General features: G+C 39.9%; 3 protein-coding genes across 5 annotated transcripts; 1 reads left to right on the forward strand and 2 right to left on the reverse strand.

The window, feature by feature from the left end:
• Positions 1 to 1,385: 1,385 nt before the first annotated feature.
• Positions 1,386 to 7,245, reverse strand: anxa11b (annexin A11b). 3 transcript variants are annotated; one of them, XM_008314511.3, is made up of 15 exons: positions 7,018 to 7,245; positions 5,272 to 5,614; positions 5,154 to 5,191; positions 4,829 to 4,972; positions 4,655 to 4,742; positions 4,444 to 4,538; positions 4,219 to 4,332; positions 3,950 to 4,040; positions 3,581 to 3,660; positions 3,432 to 3,488; positions 3,246 to 3,339; positions 3,047 to 3,142; positions 2,846 to 2,904; positions 2,627 to 2,749; positions 1,386 to 2,545 (listed from the first exon to the last, which is right to left on the reverse strand). In XM_008314511.3, exons 2-15 carry the CDS (start codon positions 5,603 to 5,605, stop codon positions 2,486 to 2,488), a joined length of 1,473 nt encoding a protein of 490 aa, XP_008312733.1. In that variant the 5' UTR covers positions 5,606 to 5,614; positions 7,018 to 7,245; the 3' UTR covers positions 1,386 to 2,485. The 3 variants fall into 3 exon arrangements, with proteins under 3 accessions (XP_008312733.1, XP_016890197.1, XP_008312734.1); XM_017034708.2 differs by having other exon boundaries at positions 6,934 to 7,019; XM_008314512.3 differs by lacking the exon at positions 7,018 to 7,245 and adding an exon at positions 6,095 to 6,488.
• A 1,170-nt stretch (positions 7,246 to 8,415) lies between these two features.
• On the forward strand, positions 8,416 to 21,227 carry LOC103381916 (zinc finger CCHC domain-containing protein 24). The gene is made up of 4 exons (XM_008314513.3): positions 8,416 to 8,716; positions 10,306 to 10,506; positions 18,926 to 19,090; positions 19,434 to 21,227. The coding sequence occupies exons 1-4, from the start codon at positions 8,507 to 8,509 to the stop codon at positions 19,545 to 19,547; spliced, it is 690 nt and encodes a 229-aa protein (XP_008312735.1). The 5' UTR covers positions 8,416 to 8,506; the 3' UTR covers positions 19,548 to 21,227.
• On the reverse strand, positions 21,024 to 24,782 carry ppifb (peptidylprolyl isomerase Fb). The gene is made up of 6 exons (XM_008314514.2): positions 24,522 to 24,782; positions 24,165 to 24,195; positions 23,497 to 23,585; positions 23,308 to 23,404; positions 22,773 to 22,848; positions 21,024 to 21,477 (listed from the first exon to the last, which is right to left on the reverse strand). Exons 1-6 carry the CDS (start codon positions 24,672 to 24,674, stop codon positions 21,342 to 21,344), a joined length of 582 nt encoding a protein of 193 aa, XP_008312736.1. The 5' UTR covers positions 24,675 to 24,782; the 3' UTR covers positions 21,024 to 21,341.
• Between the last annotated feature and the right edge of the window lie 1,064 nt (positions 24,783 to 25,846).

The raw sequence follows: 25,846 nt of genomic DNA on the forward strand, positions 1-25,846 counted from the left end.
TCATCTGAGTTTTATTTGCTTGTTTTATCAAAATGAGATACCGGAGCACAAACTGTACTGGGTGCAGCTCTGCTGTTGACTCTGCTAATGATTTCTCGTGCTTCATCTCATTAGGTGTTGTTGATCTAATCCCCACGTTTGTCATTTGCTTACATGAAGTTTTAAGCAGGATTATGTCTCAGGCAACCAAATGTCACTGTGCGTCACTCATTTGAATCTATTTTCAATCCAGCAAAATACATTTCTTGTACATCTTTATGTAAGTCTTTGTTGTCATGTGTAAAAACTGTTTCAGGTGTGTTATATGTGTATATATATATATATATATATATATAAATAAAATCATGTTTTATACCAAAATGTTATACATCTAGCTTTATTGACTCTGCATTGCCTACTGGATATAAATTGCAACACATGAGAGATGCTGGAGTCCACAGTTTATCACAGGAAAGGCCAAGGTAATGTTCTTCCATGGTACTGAGCTTGCAGCTACCAGTCATTTGTGTGGCTACATTTCTCAAAATCAAGTACTTAACTAATTATGCAACATGATATTGCTGCTGAATGCATGAATTTAGTGGAAACTGTAGGTGTTCTATAAGTACAGAGAGGCTGCACCACCCAAATATTGAGTCCAGGTGTTAATAATTTAAGTGCCTTGTCTTGGAATCTGGAACAGAGATGTGTGTACGTGTGTTCTGTTTTGTCTCTAAATGCAAAAAGCCGGGAAAATGGAAAGGTACCTCCCTCTGAGATTTCCTTTTGACCTATTTATTTTAAGGGGTATCAAGAGGTCTCCACTGGAAAAATGCACAAATACCAAAGTAAAATATTAATTTCTCTCCATTCCTCAGCTAATGGAAGCTTTTCACATTTCCATGATATGAGAAGGGGGGGGGGGGGGGGGGGAGGGGGGTTGGCGCGTGCTAATNNNNGGAGGGCGCGCGTATTGGGGGGTTTTTGCAGTACTAAAACTAAGACCGTGTAATCCGTCACCCCTTTGCGGTGCTTCTTCTGCTGCACTCTGAGGCCATTGTGTGGCCCAACATGAACATTATTTATAGCTTTGAGAAAAGCTCTCCGTGCCATATCACTGCAGCTGCTGAGCAAACCTGAACATTTCCCCCTCTCTGATTATACAGCCTTACAGACACACGCAAGCAATACTTATGTAAGCCACATTACTAACTCCTTTTTAGCATTACATCCAGCTTCTGAGACTTCAGCGCACAGCGTTTGCGTTATACAGGCCAAGGTGATGAAATTGAGACTCTTTCATATGCGAATTACTCAGGCCGGCTAAAAAAAGACATTAATGAAAAAAATCTGGAAGATTTAATTAATGCAAAAAACACGGCCGCTGTTCAAAAAGACGACCCAGGTATGCAAAATTGTTTTTATTGCAATATAAAGTAGCTGTTAGTGATGCTCTCTCCGAGACGTGGCAAATGAGTCAGGGCTAAAAAGGCATCTGGTATCATGTTATTAGGATCATTGCAAACTACAGTTAGTACATTATTTCTTCAGCTGTATGCCAAAAACAGACCAGTAAGCACAAGATTAACAAAGACGAGGGATGGCACTTTATGTGAGTCAAGCGCCCTCTAGTGGTGCTTGATTCACAATGATACGACTACATTTTGTCACTTGCCCAGTGAAGCATTAGCTGTCTTTGAGAAACTAAAGGCACAAAATCTATGTAGAGGCTTTGGTTTTACCACATTCAGTGAAAAAGGTAACACTGTCATTACATGTACAATGAACAATGGTTATACGGTTTTAAACTGTAAACAATGTTGAATTTCAATGCTAACGTAATGGAGGGGAAAGGCAACTGCATAGACGTTTAAGCAAGAATAGAGTCCCAACTAGTTAACTTTTGAGGATCGAAGACAAGCTCTGTGCACATATAGCATATATTTAGAAGATTTTCTATCAAGTCAAAATTGCATTTAACAAACATGCATTTTAGTTGGGATTGATTTAGATACATTTTTTCTGAAAGGTGCTTCACATTCTTAGAAACAAGGTATTTGAAATGTTGACTTTTTTTTAAATAAACCATTTTAAAAATGACACTTTTTACACATAGTTCGTGTAAAAGATAAATGACCTAATGATTTGGCCCTGATCGATGCTCATCAAGCTCTTCTCTGCTTACATAATGATTTACACCATTGTTATAGATAGCTAATTCTATTTCGATTGATTTGGAAATGTTGATACTCTGTAAGATTAATAAAGCCATATATTTTGTAATTGTAATTGCCAATTTTACACTATATATTTACTAATTGGCAACCATAAACTAGCAAAATAAATCTACGATGTCAATAAAGATTATAAAAAAAAGTAATGATTTACTTTATGTTACAGGACGACTTTGATTATCTGCATGCATCAGAGGTGATATAAAGTCCTGTAACATTGCTTCAGTGTGGACACATATGATGTCCTTAGGAGTGGTAATGGTCTCGACCTTTTAGTCATTACCCCCGCACAGCTTCAGTAGCAACTTCTTGTAATCTCCAGAGGTGTCACCCTGTGAGAAACAGGATGAGGTTATTAATGAATCACAGGAGGGGGGCTTTAATAGAACAGTAACACAACAGGCCTGACTTACTGAGATGTGAGTGTAGAGAGATTTTCCATATTTTTGCAGATACTCTCGTCTGATGTCCAGCATGTCAACCTCAGAGCGGGACACCATGATGCGGATGAGGGTTCTGTCTTTGGTCCCTGCGCCCTGTCAGAACGACACAATATAATGAATATCGAGGCGAGGAATCATTTCATTAGTTCCTCTGACAAAAGAGCATTTTCCTTTATCCTGCAGACAAACCTGCATAGCTTTGTGGAGTCTCTCTGCAAAGTATCCAGGGGTGTTCTTGATACATCTCACTAAAAGAAAATAAGATGACACATGGAAAACAGCAGAATGTTTTTGTCAGCAGCAAATATGAGGAAGACTTAAACTTTACTACCGTATTTAAAATAACTTTCAGATTTGTCAGGAGAGTATATAAAGACCCGGAGAGCATACCCACTGCCACCATGCCGTCCTCCACATTGCCAGACATTTCCCTGCAGATACTCTTCTCAATGTCTCTCCCGCACATTTGCTGGTACTCCTGGAATACTAATGTGGACAAAAAACACATGCAAAATAGTTGTAGTCATAATATTTAAAAAAAAATGCAAATCTGTTATGTTAAGGAAAACAGGACGTAAGGACAACACACCTGCACGGAGGTGAGGCTTGCTGCGAGCACAAAGAATGGCATTGAACTGAGACTCATCGGTTCCCACTTTATTTTCTCCAGCAGCATAAAGTTTCTGTTGTGTGAAGCGCAGACACACAATCACCTTAATGAAGCTAAAATAGTTCTAAGTTAGAAGAATGTACAACACCGTGTAGTCACCAGTACCTGAGCATCCTGTTTCGCCAGAGAGACATCGACGTTCTGCCTTTCATCACGATTACCCTATAATCAGTAACAAAAAAAAAACTTCATGTTATATTTGTTTATGGCAAAAGTCAACACACAACGACAAGTATATATTTCACATAAAATACCTGAGAGAGAGAAACCAGGAGTCGGCGGAAGTGGCCAGATGTGTCGCTGTTGATGGCGTCCTCCAGGCTCTTTCCGTACTCTGTAAAGCAGGTGATGATAATAACAACAATCTCTTCTGTCCTTTCGAAAGGTAAATCAATTTGCCTTGAAATAACAAATCAAAATTTGTTGTTTTTGTGACTGAGAAATGTAATTTGGAATTAATTTTGTCTTAGTCTAGAAGTGAATTAACTTGTAAAGTTAAACTACAGTGAATGTGTATGAACGTAGAACTGTGAATGCAGTGGAGTCACAGCAAATGGTATCACAGCCTAATGTTTTTTTTTTTAAATGAACTCCTCAATATTATTGTCATATGCAGAGCCTACCAGACTTGTAGATTTTAGTGATTTCTTGAATCTCTGCATTGGAGCGTGAGGACAGAATCTCAATCAGACATGCTTCGTCAGTTCCGGCTCCCTTAAAAACAAGGACCGTCACAAACAAAACTTGAGATTGCAAATGGTCATGAAATATGGTCTGACATCCAGGGTTTCTTCTGGCTCTTATTTCCCTAATGCTTAATGAGTCACACAGTGTGGTTTGAAGTACAAACCCAAAGCTATAACATCTACTGAACCAAAATCAGCTCCCAAACCTTTATGGCTTCTCTGAGTTCGGATGCATCAAAGTGCACAGGGCTCATCAACATAGCAAGAACCAGATTCTCAAAGTTTCCAGTGAGCTCAGACTTCAGATCACGGATTAAATCCTGCGAAGGGGAAAAAAAATTTAAAAACACTCCCCCAAGAATGAATGCGTGTGAAAGCCACACAAAGCAATTACAGCTGTTGAAGTCAAGCTGAGCACAAACGAAACAAACCTTCCCATAAGTAGTTTTGTAGGCAGCCACCATTGGAACCCTCTGCTTATTGGAACGACTGCCCAGAAGTTCAACAATAGCATTTTCATCAGTGCCTGTTTAGATGGAATTGTTTTACATTAATTCATTTTGAAGGGAAAAGGGAAAAACTGAACTGGTTTTCTATTGATCATTGACATATGATGTGTGTGGCCTAATAATATGAACTCACCAAAACCCTTCATAGCCTTTCGAAGAACTTCAACATCTCTAAGCGGATCCGCCCCAGCAAAGTCTTTAATTGAACCTCTGTATCCTTTCTGTACAATACAAAAAAATAAAAAACTGTGTCACATTAGTCTATAAAAGTAGCCAATGAAGGGCTTTAAATTAAAGAGTAATTTACAGGAATGGCAGGGGCCTGAGGGTTGGATGGAACTCCACCCCCATATGCAGGCATTGAGGGATTAGTAGCGGGGGCACCAGGGTAATTTGGCATGGGTTGACCTGGTGCAGGGCCTCCTGGGTAACCAGGCTGAGCGCCTCCTGGCTGTAAACAAAGCATCAGCTGTAAGTTCTAAATATATGAAGGCAAACTTTTACACAGAGTAGGACAAAGTTCAAGAAGGGCTGGTTATAGATAATGTTATCAGCAAATAAAAGCTTTGCTAAATTTAGCTGTTTACTGTTAGGTTAAAGAAAGAAAAGTTAAAGAAATTATTATTACATACAGGGCCATAACCGCCCGGTGCTGCACCCCAGCCTCCACCTGAAAAGAAAACATTGATAAATTAACCTCAGTGGGCGTCTGTTATTTTTCCACAGCTGTCAAAGATTCCATCATTTTACCTCCTGGTTGCATGGAAGGATAGCCACCTGCCCCAGGCTGTGGATATCCTCCTGCCTGTGGAGGAAAGCCTCCACCTGGGGCAGGATAACCTCCTGCTGCAGGATAACCACCAGCAGGAGCTGGGTATCCACCTGACTGTTGAGGGTAATAGCCGCCTGCTGCTCCTGGGTAGCCACCTGCTGCTTGCGGGTAGCCCCCTGGCGCAGGGGGATAGCCGCCTGCTGCAGGGGGATAGCCGCCTGCCTGAGGTGGGTATGTTCCTGGTTGAGGTGGGTAGCCACTTGCCTGTGGTGGGTAACCACCAGACTGAGGAGGGTATCCTGGGTAGCTCATCTTCAAAAGCTGGAAATAACAAGATGCTTTACTTCAGTGGACTTACAAGTGGTCAATTACAAAATTAAAAGATGTGTAAAAGTAAGGATTTTAAGGATAAACACATTTTTAGAAAGTAAGAAAACATTGACTGTTGTAACTGCACAATAAAAGCTCCCCTTGTGTTACTGATTCGTATTTACATTCAACCTGGAGGTTTAATTTTTATTACAAAATTAATATATTTTATGATAGGTAAAAGTTGACATGTCATTTTATGGTTAAGTTCATATTATTTATTTTTTTAGCCAACTGATTTAACAACTTAAAATTGTTACACAGTTAACAGTAGTATTTACTTATAATTTAGCTACTTATCTACGTGTACATATACAAGAAACGCCCAACAAAGTGACGTCAATGTTACATTTAACAACTAAGTGAAAACGATTTATGTTACTATGGGGTCATAGTCCCCACGAATGACTCTGTAGTCAAAAGAATACATACCTTAAGGAAATAAGCATCAGTTTAACTATTTAGACTGAATAATTGGGGTGGGAAACGTATGCCATTGCGGTATTTTGTATTAAACGTCTTGAAAGGTTTCCCCTTGTTGACACTCCCTTGATGCCGTTTTCCTTTGGACCCATGGAACGAATAGTGTTATGTTCAGTGTACTCGGGGAAAAAAAAACTCTCAAATTTTGACCCAACCATTTAAAATTACAATTTTAAATGTTTGGGTCATTGCTCATCTTTTAAAGGATTATGCAGAAATCCATGACGGAAAATATTCTATATTACTTTATTCCTAAAAGGTAGTAATAGTGTTTGACAATGCGAGGACTTACAAGCAGTGAGCCTTTAACACCGCCTGTCACATGCTTGTAGATTTCGCAATAAAAAAATTAAGAAAAAAACCCCCCACAAATGAGGACTTGAGTATAACTTCAACACTTTCTAGATGGAACTCATAACATGCTAAAGCAGAAATATTATCATATTTAAACGTCCTGTCCGGAGATTATGCAATTTCCCATGACAAGAAACGCATCAGAAAAACCACTGGTGTGCTTCGAGCATCACAGGCCTACTGCGCGTTTCTGCAAACTAGCATCAAGGCTAATAACAGCTAGGTTACATAAGCACAATTATCACACAGTTAAAATGAAGCAATATTGGAGAAACCCCCACGACAGACGGATTTTAATCAAATACTACGCATGTGATTTATATCTAACGGTCGCTTGTTGTTGTCCAGACACGGTTTAACTACTCGACAGCGGGTGTGTCTATTTAATTAAACGAAGCTAACTCCCAACTAAAAAAAAAACCCATAATATTTACCTGCGTAGTATTAAGTAAAGCAATAAAAACTCCACGTGTTATTAATTTGCCTTAGCGAAAAAACAAAATCATTTACTAACTTACCCTAAGGAGACGGAGTTATATCCAGGAAGAGACGAGTAGTTAAAGCAGGCTGTAGGTGGGTGGGTCCTCAGCCTGGATGTTTCCGCCCTTCAGTCTTCAGTCATAACCTTTGCTCAGTTAAATGTCCACTGCCATGGACAACGGTTTCTCATTGTTCCCAAAATAACAGGAATGTACCTACTTACCACCGCAGTTTACATGGCATATATGGAGAGGGTTCGCCAGTCATTTGCAACAACTGATAAAAGTTTGGTAAACACACTTGATTATGAAACTTGAGCAGGGGTCTCCAATCGGTGACCTTTGTGCAACATACGGCCTCTTTGCAATGTTTGCTGCAAGATAAATATCTTGTCTCATCCACCAGCATTATAAAAACATATCAGATAGAACAGAGCTGTACAAACATTGAAATGATACCAATTTTTCATGTGACACTAAACTTTCAGCTTGATGACAAGCATTCTCTCAATACCAGTTTGTGATAGTTACTCTCTTTGTGTTTGAATTAATTATTACCTGCATGTGGAAGTCTGCGTCTTTTGGTAGAACAGGTTATGCAACAATAAATTGGCAACAGCGTTCTTGTTGTGCTTTCATATTAATCTGTAGTGTAACTACATGCTTGAAGCATAAACAACAGGTTTACAGTGGGATAGCCATCATTAATATGGTGTTTGAGGCGCTTTCTTGATTTATTCAGCTGAAAATCAGAAAATTGTAGTTTTCAGTAACTCTCTAGGCATAATTTAACAGACATCAAACTCAGACTGTAACAGGCTATGGATTTCATTTTCAGGAATGCATTACTATCACTATCAACAAAATAACACTAGAGGGCAGCATTGTACTATAGATAACATAAAATATGGACTAATGCTGGACTGCGTTAGATTTAGTTAAAACTAATAAATTCTATCGCTGTAAAATTAAAAATTAAAATACATACATACATATAGGGTTGTATAGTGAGGGTCTTTATTGTCAACATTTTACCGTAATTTACAACGTAAGAAAACATAAAGAGACTTCACCAGCAAAGGAATTCTTTGTGCACAATGTTAACAACAAAGAAGAATAGCATCAAATTAGATTTAATTGTGCAAAGTGTTTAAGAGGATTGAAAGTAACTGAAGACTATTTAAAAAGTGACCACTGAAGGAAAACATATATATCCAGACACCCTATCGCTCCTATGGAATTAGTTTGTGGGCATGGAGAGGAATAACAGCAGATTGGACCTCCTATCTGCCGTGACGCAACTCCTCGTCCTGGCTGAAGCGCAGTTCCAACTCCAAACTCATATTCACAGTCAGGCTTTTGCGCCTAATGCTTTCTGTGCGTTCCGGAGCTGTGGTCCTGAATGACTCCTCCAGTTAAAGGCAAGGATCACGGCCATCCTGCAGAGAGTAAGGGGGATGACAGTTAGAAGTTGGGGAGTCCAGACAATCCGGCGGTTCTTCTGACGGTGCAGCCCTCCAGCAACAACATGATGTCCGCTATAGAGACCGGTACTGCCATGTACCAACCTGCACAGCTGCTCAACTGGGTTTACATGTCCCTGCAGGACACACAGAGCAACAGCTTCGATGCGTTCAAAGACGAGCCGGATCCTTTCCAGGACTTGAATAACTCTAAGCGCAGCGCAGCTGATCTGAGCACCAACTATCTCAACAACTTCTTCCATCTGAGGAGCGAGGTTCGAACCCTAACGCACTGCATGTCGGGCTTTGCTTTTTTTTCATTGCATTGCTGCAGCATGTCACATCTCACACCCCTGGAGTGTGCAAAAATAGCATAGAATAATATTTAACTTTGGGATATTCATCTAGCTCACAGAGTAAAACTCACCTGCATACCTTCACTAGGTCACACTGTGGCAAGTGGGCAGCCTATGAATATGTGTTTTGTACACTGGCATAGTGGCTGAGTGTGTTCACAGTGATTTTTGGTGTGTGCAAAAATGGTAGGTTGAGAAAAGCCTCTCTCCAATTATAAAATTGTGAAGGTTCACTCTGGTTGGCCTCTGCTTGGTCAGGGATGTATGCAGTTTCAAGTCAGTGGGGGGTTCCTGTTGCTTAACCCAATGCTGTCCATTTTAAGATGAACGTCAGTAAACATACAGTAAAAAAATGTGTTTTTATGTATAGAAGGTGGCAACAAAACCACATTGAAATTGAATAAATGTAAGTGTTGTTCAGTACGGTAGAAGACTGGATAGGGCTTGTGCCTTACCTCAAAAAGAGCAGCGCTCAATCCCTAGTAGTAACTGATCATGGTGCTGTATGGCGTTTACATGTTCCAGCCATGTGTGCATGTTACTTTGACACTCATGACAGGTATGAATGAGAGTGTAAACATACTGGTACTGGCTCCATTTCCCCTCACAAGTTTACCATTACAGAGGTAGCCAAAGAAATAAAAATGCATCCAAAGATTTAGAATTTAGTTAAATTTGGTGATAAATTATAATCAGATTACACTGTGTCATAATAACAATAAAAAAAAGCAGCATTTAATGACAAACGTTTTATACAGCGACTACAGATATGCAGTAGCTATGCAGTGGTCATTGAGCCTCACCCATAGCATGTCCCCTCCAACATATGTTTGTATCGGACCACAATTGGCTTTCTGTGATGCCTTCAGAGTGAAGAGTCTGCAGGCTGTTCTTCATGTTTGCCCTGTGGTGCCTTAGCACCCGTCTCCTCCAGAGACACAATAATGGTGATTGTGTTGTGCCAATAGCACCAATGGGAATAATACACGACAAAGACATTCTGTCCTGATGAGGAAGCGGACACCACTGGCGTCCAGAGTAGATGTGGTGAAGCTAGCACGTCTTCAAGAAATGTAATAAAGTCAGCTTCTGTCAGGGAGACAAACAGGCGAATCAATCACTATGATGGACTGACGAGCTGCTTTGAATGCTCATTCATCGCAGGGTCACAACAATGTTCATCTTTGTTTTTGGTCACAAAAGAGATACTCTTGTGTAGGAGCTAAAAACACGAGATAATATCAAATGTATATATTTAATGTGTATTTTTAACACATCTAATATTCTGGAAGTTTAAAATTGCTTTGCTTTAGGTTTTCTATTTACATATTGACATTAAGACTGTTGGTTTACAAAACTATTACATAACATTTTACACACATTATTTACTAAGGGATTCAACATGATAAAGTTGAGCGTAGAGAGGTATGTTATAATGATGCAGTACTGTAATCTGATCCTCTAATCATATCCCAAACCAGTCGTTTACCATCCTGTGTTTTTTGCAGGCTTTAAACAACAATTTCTACAAGAACTCTTCACCCTATGGATCCATCAACAACATAGTGGACGGCTTGAGCGCCCTGGCAGACCATTTCTCCGACCTCTCCCTGTCACCAGAGACGCGCAAACCTAGCAAAAGGCCACCGCCCAACTACCTGTGCCACCTCTGCTTCAACAAAGGCCACTATATCAAGGACTGTCCTCAGGTGAGCTCCAGCAGGGATGCTGAAGTCAAGTCAATACAGTCCTTAGCTAATTTGGCTCCTCCTATTTAAAAATAATAAAAGTGGAAATTCCATGTCAGAATGTAATATTTATATTTCTTTTTGTAGTATGAAATAGATTCCTCAGCGTGTACTTGAGGTAGATGTTCCACTGCAGGTTTGTAATGAGCAGCAGATGGCAGATTGGATCTCTGAGCAGGCCCCGATGAAAGACGATAGGTTTTCCTGGGGAACCAAGCCCGACCTCTGCTCCAAACCAGAGAGAAGAATTACCAGTGCACTATGTGCAGCTGGGCCATTCCATTGATCACATCCAGGGGGGAAACGCCTGACATTTGTTAGGTGTAATGAAAATAATCAAACAATAATTGACAGGGTGTGTCCAAAAGGAAATGTCAAAAGAGTTGACATTTTAAAAGTTGATAAAACCTCAATAGGCAATTCTACAAACTTTTAAATGTTAATGCATGAACGTAACACCGGAGAAAGTGGGAGCATGCTTAGTTGCATAGACGATAAAGTGAATACTTTAATCCGCAGTTAATTTTATGTTCAAGAATTAGCCATGCTAGCTGCAGATAAGCTAACCAGCTGAAGGCTTAAGAGGTTATCTTTGTATATATTGTATGCACATTCACTAATTAAATCAATGTACGTATCTATTTTTATTAGCTCCATTAATGCCTCTTAAAGAATATAAATTGGAGGTCTATAATGGTGGTCAGCTGCCTCTAGAGGGTCCTCAGAGGTACTGCATGAGGGTGATGTGTCAGTATTTTTTCTTTTTTTTTTTTTTTGCACAGTTCAATAGCTTAGTACGGAGCCCCTGAAGGCACATGGGAAAAAAAGGAATGTTTCTAGTGAGCACAAGGTACTTTTTTATGCTAACCAGGAAGTATCTCATGCGCACCAGAAAGTATTGCATGTGCACGTGATGTCTGGGAGACCATCCACTACATATGAACATGAGATACTTTCTGGGACGCACAAGAAAGCATCTTGTGCTCACTAGAAATGTTTCTTTTTTTTCCCATGTCCCATTAGGGGCTATGTAGCTTAGCTTGCGAAAACCCATTCTATCAGTGAGGGTCCTTAAAAAACAAGAGCCATGGTTTAAATACATAAGAATATAGAACAAGGATACTGCAGCTGATTGGTTTGTACTGGACCTGTACGGACAGGAAATTGTCACAGCTCTGTAGAGTGAGGAGTCACACAGGAAGTGGATGTGAGGGGACTTCCAAAGTCTCTCTCAATGAATGGAATGGGGCCCATGTCAATTCTCAAAGTCGTCTTTGATAAAGAACCACATGGCTCTTTAATTGAAGCCTAAGGTAATTAAAAACAACAAAGGAGACGAAGTGTCAGTCCACACATTTGAGGTCTGAGATAAAGTATCCCTGCTGTGCTCTGCAGGCCAGCGGCGAACACCCTGTTGACAGGCGAGTGGAGAGTTGGGTTACTTGCTTCACTGAGGGGGTTAAGATGTCAACGGATTACTCTCTGATATTTACGGTTCTTCTTTGTGGTCATTCCCCTTCATATTGTTGAAAAATCTGGAAACCATTTCTACTGGCTGGCTCTGCTCTGCTCTCACTTCACTTCAGGAAGATGATGTCAGAGTTTGTCATGTGTTGCTAATATTCCTGAAACAAAGCAATTTACATTACAGAGCTATTGTCAAGACAACAGGCAACTCCGATTAAAATAGGGATGATTGTTCTGTCAAAGTCGTAGCACGTACTACACCAACTGGGTAATCCCATTTTTTGCAAAACAAAATAAAGCAACACCGTGAGTTTGAAGCCTTTCATCCAGAACGGGCTAAGTTGAACACAGGTTCATGCAGTGGTACTGTGCAGACAGTAACTGCGCATATGATGGTGAAGAAGTCTAAATAAGTAGAGCACTGTACCTCCAAAGGGTCTGCAGAACTAGAGGTCAAGAGGTCATGCTGCATTGTTCACTCGCCTGTGCTTGGGTGCAGTCAACACCCCACTCTCCACTCTTCCTGTGTGTAAAGCAAATCCTTTTTGGACTGATATTCCTCAAAAGCAGCTGTTTGGAGATGCCTTTATCTAGAGTGTGGTTTTGGAGACAGAGGAAAGGGCAGCGAGTGGGTGTCTACAGTTATAGTTTAAGTCATGCTAGAAATGATGCTTAGCCACACGGCTGTCAGGGGGATTTTCCTTTAATATAGTCTTTGAAAGCTGAAACAAAGATAGCTTTTGTCTGAAAGGGCTTAAACTCTATTAGGGGAATCCAACCTCCAATGAGGTCTTAGACTGTGTATTGTGGTTTGCCAATAAGAGTCACACTTTTCACAGTTTTCAATCATTATATTAATGATTGACAACAGTGCTGAGACAATAAAGCACTGTAAGTCGGGCTGACAGACGGAAGAGTAGCATGGGATTTATAATAAATGACGTCATAAATTGACAATCCTAATTCTGAGAAAATCAACACGAAATTGAATGTGACTTCAGTCTACAGATCCTGATGCTTGTTTGTTTGTTTAGTTTCTTGATGAATTTATTTAAAACTTAAGCTTCATCTTATCTTAGCATCACACAAATACAGAGAGACTTGATTGACATTTTAAAAATGAATACTGAGCAACTGACTGAATAACCTCCATAAAGGGAGCCACAGGGAGTACGATAGTGTTTAGGGGCTTTGTGTTTTATTACAGGAGGCCTGCAGTAATTATCTCTTACCTCGATGAGTGATCTCACAGTTTACAACACGTCTCTGCTGATAATGTTATCAACGCAGCTCTACAACAAGACGGTTATGATTCTGTTTGGGGCAATAGAGTCCACAGCCAAATATGTAGCTGGTGAATCTCAGGCAACACTCTGGTGATTCCATCAGCTTTGGTCTTCTCGTTTTCACCGCTGATAAGTGTCTTATCTGTCTTCAGGTTACCGTCCATTGTTTTTGGATGCCTCCTCTTCTGAGGAGGACTGGCAAGATAGAGGAGACCCTGGAATGTGTGTGTGTATTAGGTGAAAGTTTGGCACAAATGTCCCAGTCTTTACTAGTCTTCACTTTTCTGCGTTATTTGGTTCCACTCAATATATCATCTGTATAGAATTCTTGTTGTCAATATTATTTTTTCGGTGGATTTGAACCCTCTGCCAAACAAACTGGTTGTTATTTTTCTATGCTAAGATTTTAGGATGGCACTTCATAACACAAATGTCTGTTCTCAAAAACTATTGCCTCTCCTGCTGGATGTTAAAAAGTGATCATTTTAATGTAAACACTACAACTGGGGTTTTCAATGATTTTTTTTTTTTTTTAAATGAAAATAATGCGTCTCCTTCTATAAGCTGATCCTGCTTCTCTCCCCAACTCTGACTTGCTGCAGTTCTGCCACTGACTGGGTGTAGTTTTACAGTAAGCTTTTTAACCAATTAGCATCCCAATCAATCCCATTTTAATTACTAAAAGAAAAGTAAAGAAAATCAGTGAATATTGTTTTTATGCTCTTTAAGTGGATCAATGAATGTAAATGAGGGGATTTTGAAATTTTCATAGAAATGTGTGTACAGTACAGTCTACCTTTAATGGTGTTGGTGTAGATTTGTTTTCAGGCCTGCTGAGTTCATATACCAGTGGTCATCATCTGATGGCCCACGGGCCAAATCCAGCCAGCCAAACCATCCATTCCGGACCACGACTGGATTCTAAACTAAACATCAAATAATAATGTTAGACAATAATGTTAGCCTTGTCTTATATAACGGTACTAATCTGTTGACTTTATCGTACCAATAGTGAGAATAAACCCACATGTTGGTTGTAAGTGACCTCCTGGGAACCTGAACATCACTTCCACTGAACAACTAACCATCTCAGGGTTTACTCCACACTGCATTAGGAGGATTTAGTTTTCTTGACCGTGTTCCAGTCTCTTTGCTGCATTTGTGTTGGCCTGGCGTTCCGCCTGTGCCTGTCATTCACTCGCTGTGAAACGTAAAGCCAGTTTACAGCTGTATATGTCATCAACTGCACCACAGCCGTGACTGGAGCTCAGTTGCTCTCCGCGGTGTATTGGTAAATATTTCCTGTATGAAAGCAGTACTTTGTGTGAAATAGAGGGTGAGAGATGTGATATATGTGACCGTGTGGGTATAACTCTTCCACTTTAATGGTCGTGTACAATCTCAACAATGTATTTGAATGAACACCGAAAAACCCGACAGTCATGGAAAAAAAAACAAAAAACAAACTGTGTGTGCTTTGGCCTCCAGTTGTTTGCGCCTGATCATATTTATCTTACAGGAAGAGAGAGTTAATCCACTCAGTGTTTCACATGTGCCAGATTTACACAGCGGCCATCAGGAAGGATCACGGCTTCACGCTGCTACAGGAGTCATTTATTGCGTAGATGTTTCTATAAGTGGAGCGGTCGGCCCTGATGAATTCTGGGAGAATAGGAAACACCATTGTGTAACACAGGACATCAGTCTGCTGCCACTGGCTGGGGAGCGTCTTGTATCTGATTTCCTCGAATCATAGCTCTGGGGTTTGTGCTTATAATCAGTGGTGGTAATGTTGGTCGAGCAGCTTTGTGTAAGAACACTCAGGAATGCTGAGCTCAGCACCAACGACATAGCGAGAAGGGAAAACAATAGCGTGCTGCTAGTTCTAGTACTCCGCCGTCCTATACTGTACACAGTAAGACTGACAGGCGTAGTATTTCTTAAATAAATAGTTCAAACAAGGCCACAGAGAAATGAGACGGCAGGTTGAGCAGCTTACTGGCAGAGCATGAGGAATTCACTCCTAATGTTTATAAACAAACAGCATGGAACTTCCCCTGCCTGCTCTACAGGGGGTAGTATAAACACTGTTTCAATGCCCTGGTCTATGTCATGATTAATCTGCTGCAGAATTACTGTTTAAAATCAAACTTGGCCTTTAAAACATTTAGTCCTGGATACTAGCGACTGCGAAAGTCAGCTCACGAAACACATTTCCAAACACCAATCAGTATCTGGGACCTACTCATGCTATACATTTTTCACTAAAACTGTTTTCTTGCCCTAAACTCCTTTGATTTTGTTCTGTAGCAAAGAAAATATTTCACATTGAAATTATGTTTTTTTTTTTTTGCAGTGTACAGTAGACAGAGTAAAAATGAAAATGCATTTGGCTACATTTTATTAAGATTTATTAGTTGCAGTGGTGGTTTTAATTCAAAGCTCAGCTGGGCTAATCTTTGGTCTGGATTTTAAGAGCTCTGCATCCCTTGTGTCTCAGATAAGAAATTGCAATTCAAAACACTGAGAATGGTTTTCAACTTCTCTCGTAAAAGTAGACAATGTCTGCTGTTGTATTTTCTAATATCTTGTTCCAAGACTTTGGTTCTGTTTAACAACAAGAATACAAAACAGAGCCCTCATCTTTAACGAATACCGTGTGGAATATTGTCAACATGTGTCAGTAATTCTTCCACTTCCCTCTTGATGATATACGTATATAATCATCTATAAATAGCTCTAGATAGAATGGCTGGCTTTTAATTAAAACAGATAGTCCTGTTGCCCTGGTCTAAACCCTGCTGGGACAGTTGTTTTTGTTAGATGAATTGATAGAAACTGTTTGCTGAGTGACATTAAAGTTGTTACATGACTTGTTGCAGTGCTGTCTATGGGCATTGTTGTATTGTTCTGCCTTGCTTTGAAGAGTCTGGTACAAATGGGATGCAGCCCAGAGATGAGAGCGCTGTGGGTTTGTCATTGTGGAGTAATTGACCCCATGTCCCGTGGGGCGGAGGGGGTGGGGGGTGGGGTGGTATGAACGTGGGGGTAGAGAGTAACTGAAGGAGGAAGAAAGTAGAAGTGAGAGGTGGAGGAGGGGGGTGAGGGATTTGGAGAAGTCCATTGTTTATCCTGATGGATTCCAGATGATGGCAGAAGGACTCAGCCAACCTTCTGGCTCTGGGCCTCACTCACCAGGCTACAAGGATCTGGGCCACGGCTTATCTGCCGCAGCTTAAAAATCTGGCTTTACATCGATCCCTGCACTTTGGACCTGATTTTATGTTTGAAGTATTGCTTGTAAAGCATGCAATAAATGTAGGGAAGAAAATGGTTTCACACATGGTTTTACACTGCAAAGATTTTCAACTAAATAGGAAGGATGAGAGGCGTTTTTCCAAACACCGTCCTTGATGGTTGTACAGAGACGGCACGCTTGGTCAATTAGTTGGCGCTTCACTTTTGCTCCGCAGTAAAAATGTTTGGAAGGATTGTCATGCAATGTAGAAGTGACATTCATGGTCCCTGGGAAATCAGACTTTGAAGACTTTGGTGATTTCCTGACTTTCCCTGCTCATGTGGAATCACTACATGAGGTTCAAATTAGTGGTTTAGAATAGAATGTCTGAACAGCTATTGGACTGATTCAAAAAACTATGGGAATGGGTCTCTGGCTGCTGCACCACTGCACAGGATTGTGAAGTTGGTTGAATGAGAACAGACAATGGAAATGGAATGGTCTCCATTACTGTGTGTGTGTTACAGGGTGGAGTGTCGCTAGATAATTCTTATTTACTGCCTGTTGTAAGACGGCTTTGTTTACATTCGCCTGTTGTACGCCATACACTGGATTGTGCTGCATTCACTTTCTTTGGTTTGTGTTGGGTTTAACTAATTGTAACTAGATAATGTATAACACATATATCCACTTCAGGATTCAAACCTTTAACCTTTAGCTCGACCTCGTAATCACTAAACCACAAGAACAATCAAGCAAATATTAAAAACAAAACACAAATGCAGTTCGTCAAACGGTGCGTTCAGCGTCAAGTCAAAGTCAGGGCATGAGTGTGATGGTCATGTGATCTTCTTCGAGGTGGAAACAGCGGTGTGTGTGTGTGTGTGTGAGCTGCCCTCTGCTGCCCTGTGAGCTCCACACCGTAGGTAGAGTTTGTTTTGCTTGTTCTGCCCAGTGAAAGCTGTTTCCTCCCTCAGGAAGATGATGCTCCGTCTGCCCTCTCTGTTGGGACTTGAGACCCAGCACTGCCATCAAAAGTGACCTCCCACAGTGCCACATGGTGGCTTGGCCATGCAAATGCAGGCTTTGGCTGTGGCCCTAACAGTAAGGGACTGGGTTGGTATCACTTTCAACGTGTTATTTTTAAGCCTGGAAATGAACAAAATGATCAGTTGGAAGTTTGGAACCCGGACATGTGTTTCTGATGTGAAATGAAAACAGGATTTGAAGCGAGCTCCTCTGGTGGCGTGGGCTCCATCTCACTCTGACTTGCCCTACTTTTTGAGTGCTCTTAATTTAAAGCAGTCATGTCAAGATGATTTCTTTGTGACGGCTTTTGGATTTTGTCATGTTATACAAGTGCAGAGTTCATCTGGGTTTTATTTCCTCCGCGCTAAGATCTCTGCGTCCTGATTGGTAGATGGGACCAGCTGGGAGGGATGACTGAGAGCCTGAGGTATTTCTGCTGTAACAGAGAGGCCTCTCCCATTGGTCCCTACACTGGACGGGGCCTCCTTTATGGTCCCTTGGGAACACAGCTGGAGGGAGTGAGTTCATTTTTTTTAATGGGAAAGCTGAGACTCCTTCTTCTGCGTCCAACACATAAATTACACTGAAATTACACTGTGTTACATCTATTTTACAGGTAAATATGAAAAAACATTGAAAGTCAGATTTACTCTTGTAACATGCACGTAATGACTGCAAAGATCAGCATCATCAGCTCCACTGAGCTGCCCCTGTCACATTGGGGGTCTTATCAGTGAGGACAGATTCGCCCTCCACTCAGAGAACCCCCCCCGCCCCCCACAAAAAAATCAGTTTGGGGGGCGGGGGGGGGTCTCTGTGTGGGGGGGGGGGACGTCCCCCCCCCCCACACAGACACCCCCCCCCGCCCCCCAAAAAAAAATCAGTTTGAGGTGCGGAGTGAAAAAAGCCATGATGTTTTCTTTAAAGCTCCAGAGGGATGAACGTCGTAAAACGTAACGTTTAAATCGTAACGTCAACCAAAGTGTGTGTCGCCAAGAAAGATATATTGTTTGTAAAATTGTGCGGCTTGAAGATCAAGGCTGATTGGAGGAGGGGCTGCTCAGGGGGTTACCTCCATATCTAGGAAAGTGGTTTAATGTTTGACACTGGTAACTGAGACCAAAAGGAAACAAGAAGGAAAACCACAACCGCAGGAAGTTAAAGAGAAAACACAGATTTGAAGCTGCACAACCTTCCTCGTTGTCCAAACAAACTCATGTGATAATGTCACTGTTATAAAATATATTGATGTATACACACAAGTTCAGTGTTTCTCAGTTAAGTACATATATATAAAACAAAAATGTAAAACAAAAAATACCACAACATAGAGTTTTAAATGTTGACTTTTTTTGCTCAGGCTCGACCCAAAGGTGAAGGTCTCACCCCCTACCAGGGCAAGAAGAGGTGTTTTGGTGAATATAAATGCCCCAAATGCAAGAGGAAGTGGATGAGCGGGAACTCCTGGGCCAACATGGGGCAAGAGTGCATCAAGTGCCACATCAATGTTTACCCCCATAAGCAGGTAAGGATACATCAGATTTAACATTTTTTAAATAATAAAAAATATTATATTAATATATAGTAATACTAGTTTTTCTATGAGAGTTACAGATTTATAGTGTTTTATATTTTTTCCAAATACAGTTTTGTGGAGATCTGATGCAACAGCTTCAGTTTCTTCTCACAGAAAAAAAAACACTTCCTCAGAACATCTGACCCTTCCCTGCCCCACGTTGGTTTATTTTCAAAAACACTTGGGGGGGAAGTCGTATATATTTATAGTGTGTCATGTCGGTGCTGTTACCTTCTCAGTTGCAGCATTATTACCGACAATAAAATCCTATCCTCTGCTCGTACTGTTGCAGCGTCCCCTGGAGAAACCAGACGGCTTGGACGTGTCGGACCAGAGCAAGGAGCATCCACAGCACCTGTGTGAGAAATGCAAAGTCCTTGGCTACTACTGCCGCCGCGTGCAATAACTCACTCCAGCTCCACCTCCTTGACTTCATGGAGAAGGGACATGGTTACATTTCTGTGACTGAGAAACATATGGTGAAATCCTTTAAAATGTCATAATACATCTAACGTTTGATTCCCAGGTGAGACGCTGGCTGACACTGTGACTCTCAGTCCTGTACATGCTCCACGGTATCTCAGTATTTTATTATTATTATTATGTGAACAACAGCAACGTCCTGACTATGACCCAAAAACCTTACCAACTGTGAATTTAAAGAAAAAAAAAACCTTTTGCTCAGCGTCTGTATCGGAGCAAAGTTTGTGAATGAAGCTTCCACATTGACATGTTTATATATTTCAGATATAACTTATATCTTTTCTGTATAAAATATGCAACAAGTCTTTACCTTGAAGGAAATGCAGTGTTTATGTGTATCTGCAACATTGTTTGTAATATCAGTACTGGAGGGTACATAGTTTTTATTGTGGAATATTTGCAGTCACTAAGCTGTTAAATACACTTTATAAGGGAATATATTAGCCATTAACATACTGTATATTCTTTGTATACGTGCCTGCAGAAGGGTTATTTCTTCTGAATCGTAAAACAATGCAATATTTTAGAACCGTGCTTTTACTGACTAATAGGTCACAGTGTACTTTTGTTTTGGCACCCAGTGTCAGATTTGTTTTTCCAAATATGTTATTACCTCTTAAATGTAAAACGAGAGAAAAAGGAATTTTAAACTTGAGTTAACCCAAAACCGTAGAAGGGAGGGAGCATGTGCATGTTGCTCAGGAGTTTTTAAATTTGTAATTAAAGTAATATCTAATGTTTGATGGAACTATTACTGTGCCTTAGCTTGTCTTATCCATTAAATGGAGCTTTGGGAATTGTTTTTTTTTATTAAATGCTTTTAAACACATTATGAACGAACTCCTCTTTTAATTTCAACCTCAAGTTTATATTTAACAAACAAACATAGTTTAGTTGAAATACGGAAATTCTAATTGATCGATGTGATGTAATCACCAAAGTGTTGTGTGGTGTGGGGTGTTTCTCTGAACTCCAGAGAGGATCACTCACACCAATGGGAATCATTTATCCTGCTGTATTTAACATTGCATTTCAGGGCGGGTTTTTTTTGTTGTAACTTTTGGCACAGTTTGTGTAAAGTTTATCCATATGTTTGGGAGCTGAGAAAACCCACCAGGCTGAGAGGCCAACAAATGACATCATCCCCATAACTCAGCCAGATGGTTTTAACATAAGAAAACAAGAGTTTGTATCATTTTTAATATCTCTCCGCATCTGGTTTACTGATCAGATTTGGCTTCACCTACTTGTATACTTAACAGCACTGAGTGATAGCAGTTAGATTCATTGGTGCAGATTTTTCTTTTGAGTCTGAACCAGGAAAAACCTATGTGAAAAAGTAAAAAGAGGTCGTTGATTAGTTGTGGAAAAAAAAAAAAAGGATCCAACTCCACAGATGTGAACAGTCACATCTTTAATTCATAAGGTTTATGTTTGGCAACTTAGATTTTTCCTGTCAGGGATGTTTTGACATTTGGATCATGAATAACAACACAAATCACCGAGCAGATCACATTAAAAACAAGGACATTCATCCTACAGCACTGTGGCGTCCATTTCACATTTGTTTCGCAGCACACGGTTACGTGCGCTTGTTGACGGTGCCTTGAATTTTTTTACCGTCAGCAGAGACGTATGGCAGTGACTGAAGACTGCGTCTCTTTCACTGAGAGCCTCAAGTTGAAATTACAGCAGAAGATGACGAAGCAGGTGGAGTCTACTGAAGTTCTCCACAGTCTGTGATAGTGATCTTCTTGGAGGTTCTGCCGGACCGTGAACCAAAGGTCTCCACTTTCTTGACCACATCCAGTCCCTCCTTCACGCTGCCAAAGACAACATGTCTGTCATCCAGCCTAAATGAAAAACAGACAAACGTTATTATCACTGCCCCGTGAAGTGAGACCATCCATGCTGAGTTCAAAGTCCATCTGTTTGTGAAGTTATGCTTTTATTTCTGTCGCTGGTTTTTAAAACGTCTATAAACCTCTATCAAATTTTACAGTTTGTGCCAAAACTTATAAACTCGAAGAATGTTTCTCTCTACAGACTGAAAGAAAAATATTTTTCTTTTTTTAACAATAACTCAACACTGTTGAAAAGCATTATTTAAAGGATCTAAAATAACACTTGTAAATCAACACTTGCTGCTCGTACCAAAACTCTTTCACTGTATTGGATCTCTGGGACACATGACTGTTTATTGCTTTATTATTATTATACTTATTGTGCCGAATAAAAGACTAGGGAGCTTCTTGGAGTTACAGGCAAAACCTCTGGCAGCAGATTCAAGCGCTCCTCTCTTCAGAGTCCTGCTCCTCAAACTCAAATATATAAAAAGTGCATCAGGGTAGCCATTATCTTTTTCCATGTGGTTTTGAGACTATATTTTTCTGCGACTGCGAGTGGTTGGCTGTGTGCTGCCACTGATACCACGTACAAGTTTCTCCCCCATTATTGACCCTGGACTCTGCAGTCCTCTTTAGACTCACGTGTATTTGCATAATAAAAAGAAATTTTACCATTAGCACCTACATTTTACCACTGTATATTAAATTAAATAATCAAATAATTTGTTTTACCCTCACTACACATGATCATACAGGCAGGGGTGTCAAACTCAAATTAACAGTTTGAAAAACTGGGACGGAGTCTTGGGCCAAACTTAATATTTATTAAAAAATTGTCTGAAACTGTGAAACAGATGTGCAATGCAGACTTTTCTTATATGAAAACAAACTTTAGTTTTTAGTAAACATTGAACCTGGAACAACCAAAGCTTAACATTATAAACACATGATAAATTAAATTTGGAATAAAACACACATCAGTAGTATTTATTTCTTATTATGTCTCTTTATCTGTAGCCTTTATCCGAGTTCCCTTTTAATGTAAATCTTTTTTTTACAGACAAAAAACAAAACATAACAAAAAACAAAAAAGTATGTGCTGTAACATAGCGTAACACATAATCACATAATCTGCTAATACTACAAATTCTACTACAGTTGGCCCACCAGTATATAGCCTGACACATGTGAATTTAGGGCTTTCACCTCTGTGTTTTCAGCCTTCATTTTAAACAATACTACAGTAGTAGTATAAGAGTCACCAGAGTACATCCAACACAGGGAAATGTGTCAGTACTCACCATTCTGTCTTAGCAGTGCAGATGAAGAATTGGGATCCATTTGTGTTTGGTCCAGCGTTGGCCATTGACAGGATCCCTACAGAGTAACACATTCACAGTCTGACAGTCATTTAAAAACGTCACATTAAAATATCTATGTCGATTTAGTTCAAACATATGTAGTCGTTTTACCGTTATCACGTTAAACGCTATCACGTACTAAATGATATGACATATTTTAGTGGTGCCACCTGGTGGACACTTGGCTGAGTTACAGCGTCCTATTAAAGGTTTACAGTTTGATGTAAATCTTTCCACATTAATGGTGGCATTCCAAAAATGATGCTTCCTGCTTGTCTGCACAAGCTATTTAGAAACACGTCACAGTCACAACAGACCTATCACATCACAGCGTGGTCCTGAGAATTCACTTGATTTCACCCACACACACTGATCAAATTCACAGACATGTGGAAAATCATCCCCTAAAAAATTAGGTTTTCCCTGAGAAACTCAGGCCCAACTGGATGTAAACAAAGAAAAATGAACATTTTACCAGGTCCAGTGTGCTTCAGTTTGAAGTTCTCATCTGGAAACTTCCAGCCATAGATGGACTTCCCTCCTGTTCCATTGTGGTTTGTGAAATCGCCCCCCTAAAACATAAAAAAATTAAAATGAGGACACAGTCTGATACCATTGTAACAGGACTATACAGAAGCAAAACCACAACAAAAGAAAATAATACCTGGCACATGAACTGAGGGATCACCCTGTGGAAAGTTGATCCCTTGTAACCAAAACCATTTTCCCCAGTGCACAGGGCCCTGAAGTTCTCTGTGGAAATAAAAAAACACAGTGAAAAAGTCAATGAAAACAAATTAACATTTGAAACAGCACAAAATGTAGATTATGATTTTTACTCTTAGGAGGAAAAGAGGGGAAAAGGCTACCAGTAATAATAAGTAGATTGTATTTCAGTTTAACACAAACTACTAAATGTTAAAATAAACTAAATTAATTACAATTTGATATTTTTCTGACATCTTAATGTGTTGAGTGTTATCTGTGACACTGTCCATGTATATATAATAAATAACTTAAATAAAATGTATATAATAAATAAATTAATAAAATGTCGGAGCAGAGAAGGTTGAAAATATTAATATTAATGAGAAAACACAGACCGGAAGTGTAGGAAGTTAACATAGTTTGAATGGAACGGACAGGCCTGTTTTGATCAAATGTGAATTCTTTGGGTCATAATTTGCCTACAGACTGCTCGACTACAAAGAGTTATGAAACCAAGTCACAAGACACTTGTTCAGTCTTGTTTCAGTGGCGCTCCATTCCATGTCTAATTGCTTTATCCTCAGGTTTATCTGTATGTGTGGACAGTCAACATCCACGTCTCACCTGCTGTTTTGGGAACAACGTCTGCGTTGAGCTGAAAGAGAAAATGTCAGTCATTAATGTGCAGCGTTATGGTGAAGCTTAATTTGATTCAATTCGCGCATATTCTGCTGCACATAAACCGGTCAGGGGAGCAGTGATGGATTGGTCGTTAAGGAAGCGGACCAAACTCTGGAAAAGTCTTGGGTCTGGTTCCAGGTTCGAGTCCATCTGCTGTCAAGTTATCATTCAGGTGCTCTGAGCATGGCGCCGTCCCCACACACTGCTCCCCGGACAAAGCTCACTTTGGTGAAAAATAATTGACTTTCACTTAAACTTAACAAACAAACAGAGGAAGTCTGATGATTTTAAAGTACTCACTTCAAACGTGACCCTGCCGAGAGGCTCGTTGTCTGCAGCAATGTCAAAGTAAACTGTTGGGTTATTGTTGGCAGCTGCAGCCCCGCTGCTGCACATACGAGCGGCGGTGAACGCCAGAGAAAACAACTTTATTCTATTTGTTAACACCAGCATGTTTCCAAGCTACTACGAGTCAGATGCTGCTGCAATGAAGTCCACAAGGGCACAAGAATTCACACTTGCATGTGTAACCCGGAAACACGTTTCGTACAAATCTCGCGAGGCTACATAAACACGTTTCTTTCTGCCCTGTTTTAATCACTCAATAAAAATGAAATAATATACGTAAATTAAATGGAAAAGTAGCTTGAGGAGTATATATTTTTGCTAATATACGTTAGTCGTTGTAATCTTTTTAAACTAATAGATTGTGCTGATTCGTTTGAAAGTAATACTGTATTTAACAATACAGTATTACTTTCCTTCTGTAGATTTGTCGCCCTCTTCGGGACAAAGAAGGTACACTACAAAGCTCATACTAATAAAAATAATAATTGATGTATGTATAAATGATTGTTATTATTATTTATTATTATTATTAGTAGTATTTCTACAGCTACTGATGGCCATAAACTGTATTTGCATGCATATATGGACAAAAATATCTTTTTTATTATTAACTGAAGGCTGTTGTTTTCTTGTGATTCAATATTATTGGAGAGATAAACAATATTTATCTTTTACCTTGAGTACTGCTAAATGCCACCGATGTTTCAGGAATTTGAATGTCTTTTTCCCAAATTAATACATTTTAAAGATTATTTTAACTTCACGACTTTTGGTCTGGTCAATTTATTCAAAGTTAGTTTAATCAAACATAAAACATGTCCAGGTCTGGTGTATTCTAGATTTTACAGGAATAGCAAAAGGAATAGCAAAAGATTTAAAGACCAAATTTAGAGAAACTCAAAGGGACATTCTCTATGACACTACGTTTATCCAGATTCCACTCCATTCTTGTTCTGAAAGAAAAAGACCACAGTGACATGAAGGTATCATCCGAATACATATTTATTAGATAAATATTAGGTGGTCACATCATCTAACTACATACAGTTCTGCAAGACTAAAAATCACAATTAGTTCCTTTATTTTCTGACCAGTTTAAAATATGAAATGATTGTACGTACAATGTATAAACGTAGAGACAATGGCCGCGTGGCATGAATTCCATCATTTCCCCAGCTGTTTATGACGTCAAAAACTGAACACACTATGAATTTGGTTACAATCTTCAAGGCCCGTTCCACCCACCGAGCCACCAGGCAATCGTCTTTGCGATCTTG

The sequence above is a fragment of the Cynoglossus semilaevis genome, chromosome 8 (assembly GCF_000523025.1).
Source record: "Cynoglossus semilaevis isolate Cse_v1.0 chromosome 8, Cse_v1.0, whole genome shotgun sequence".
Lineage (NCBI taxonomy): Eukaryota > Metazoa > Chordata > Actinopteri > Pleuronectiformes > Cynoglossidae > Cynoglossus > Cynoglossus semilaevis.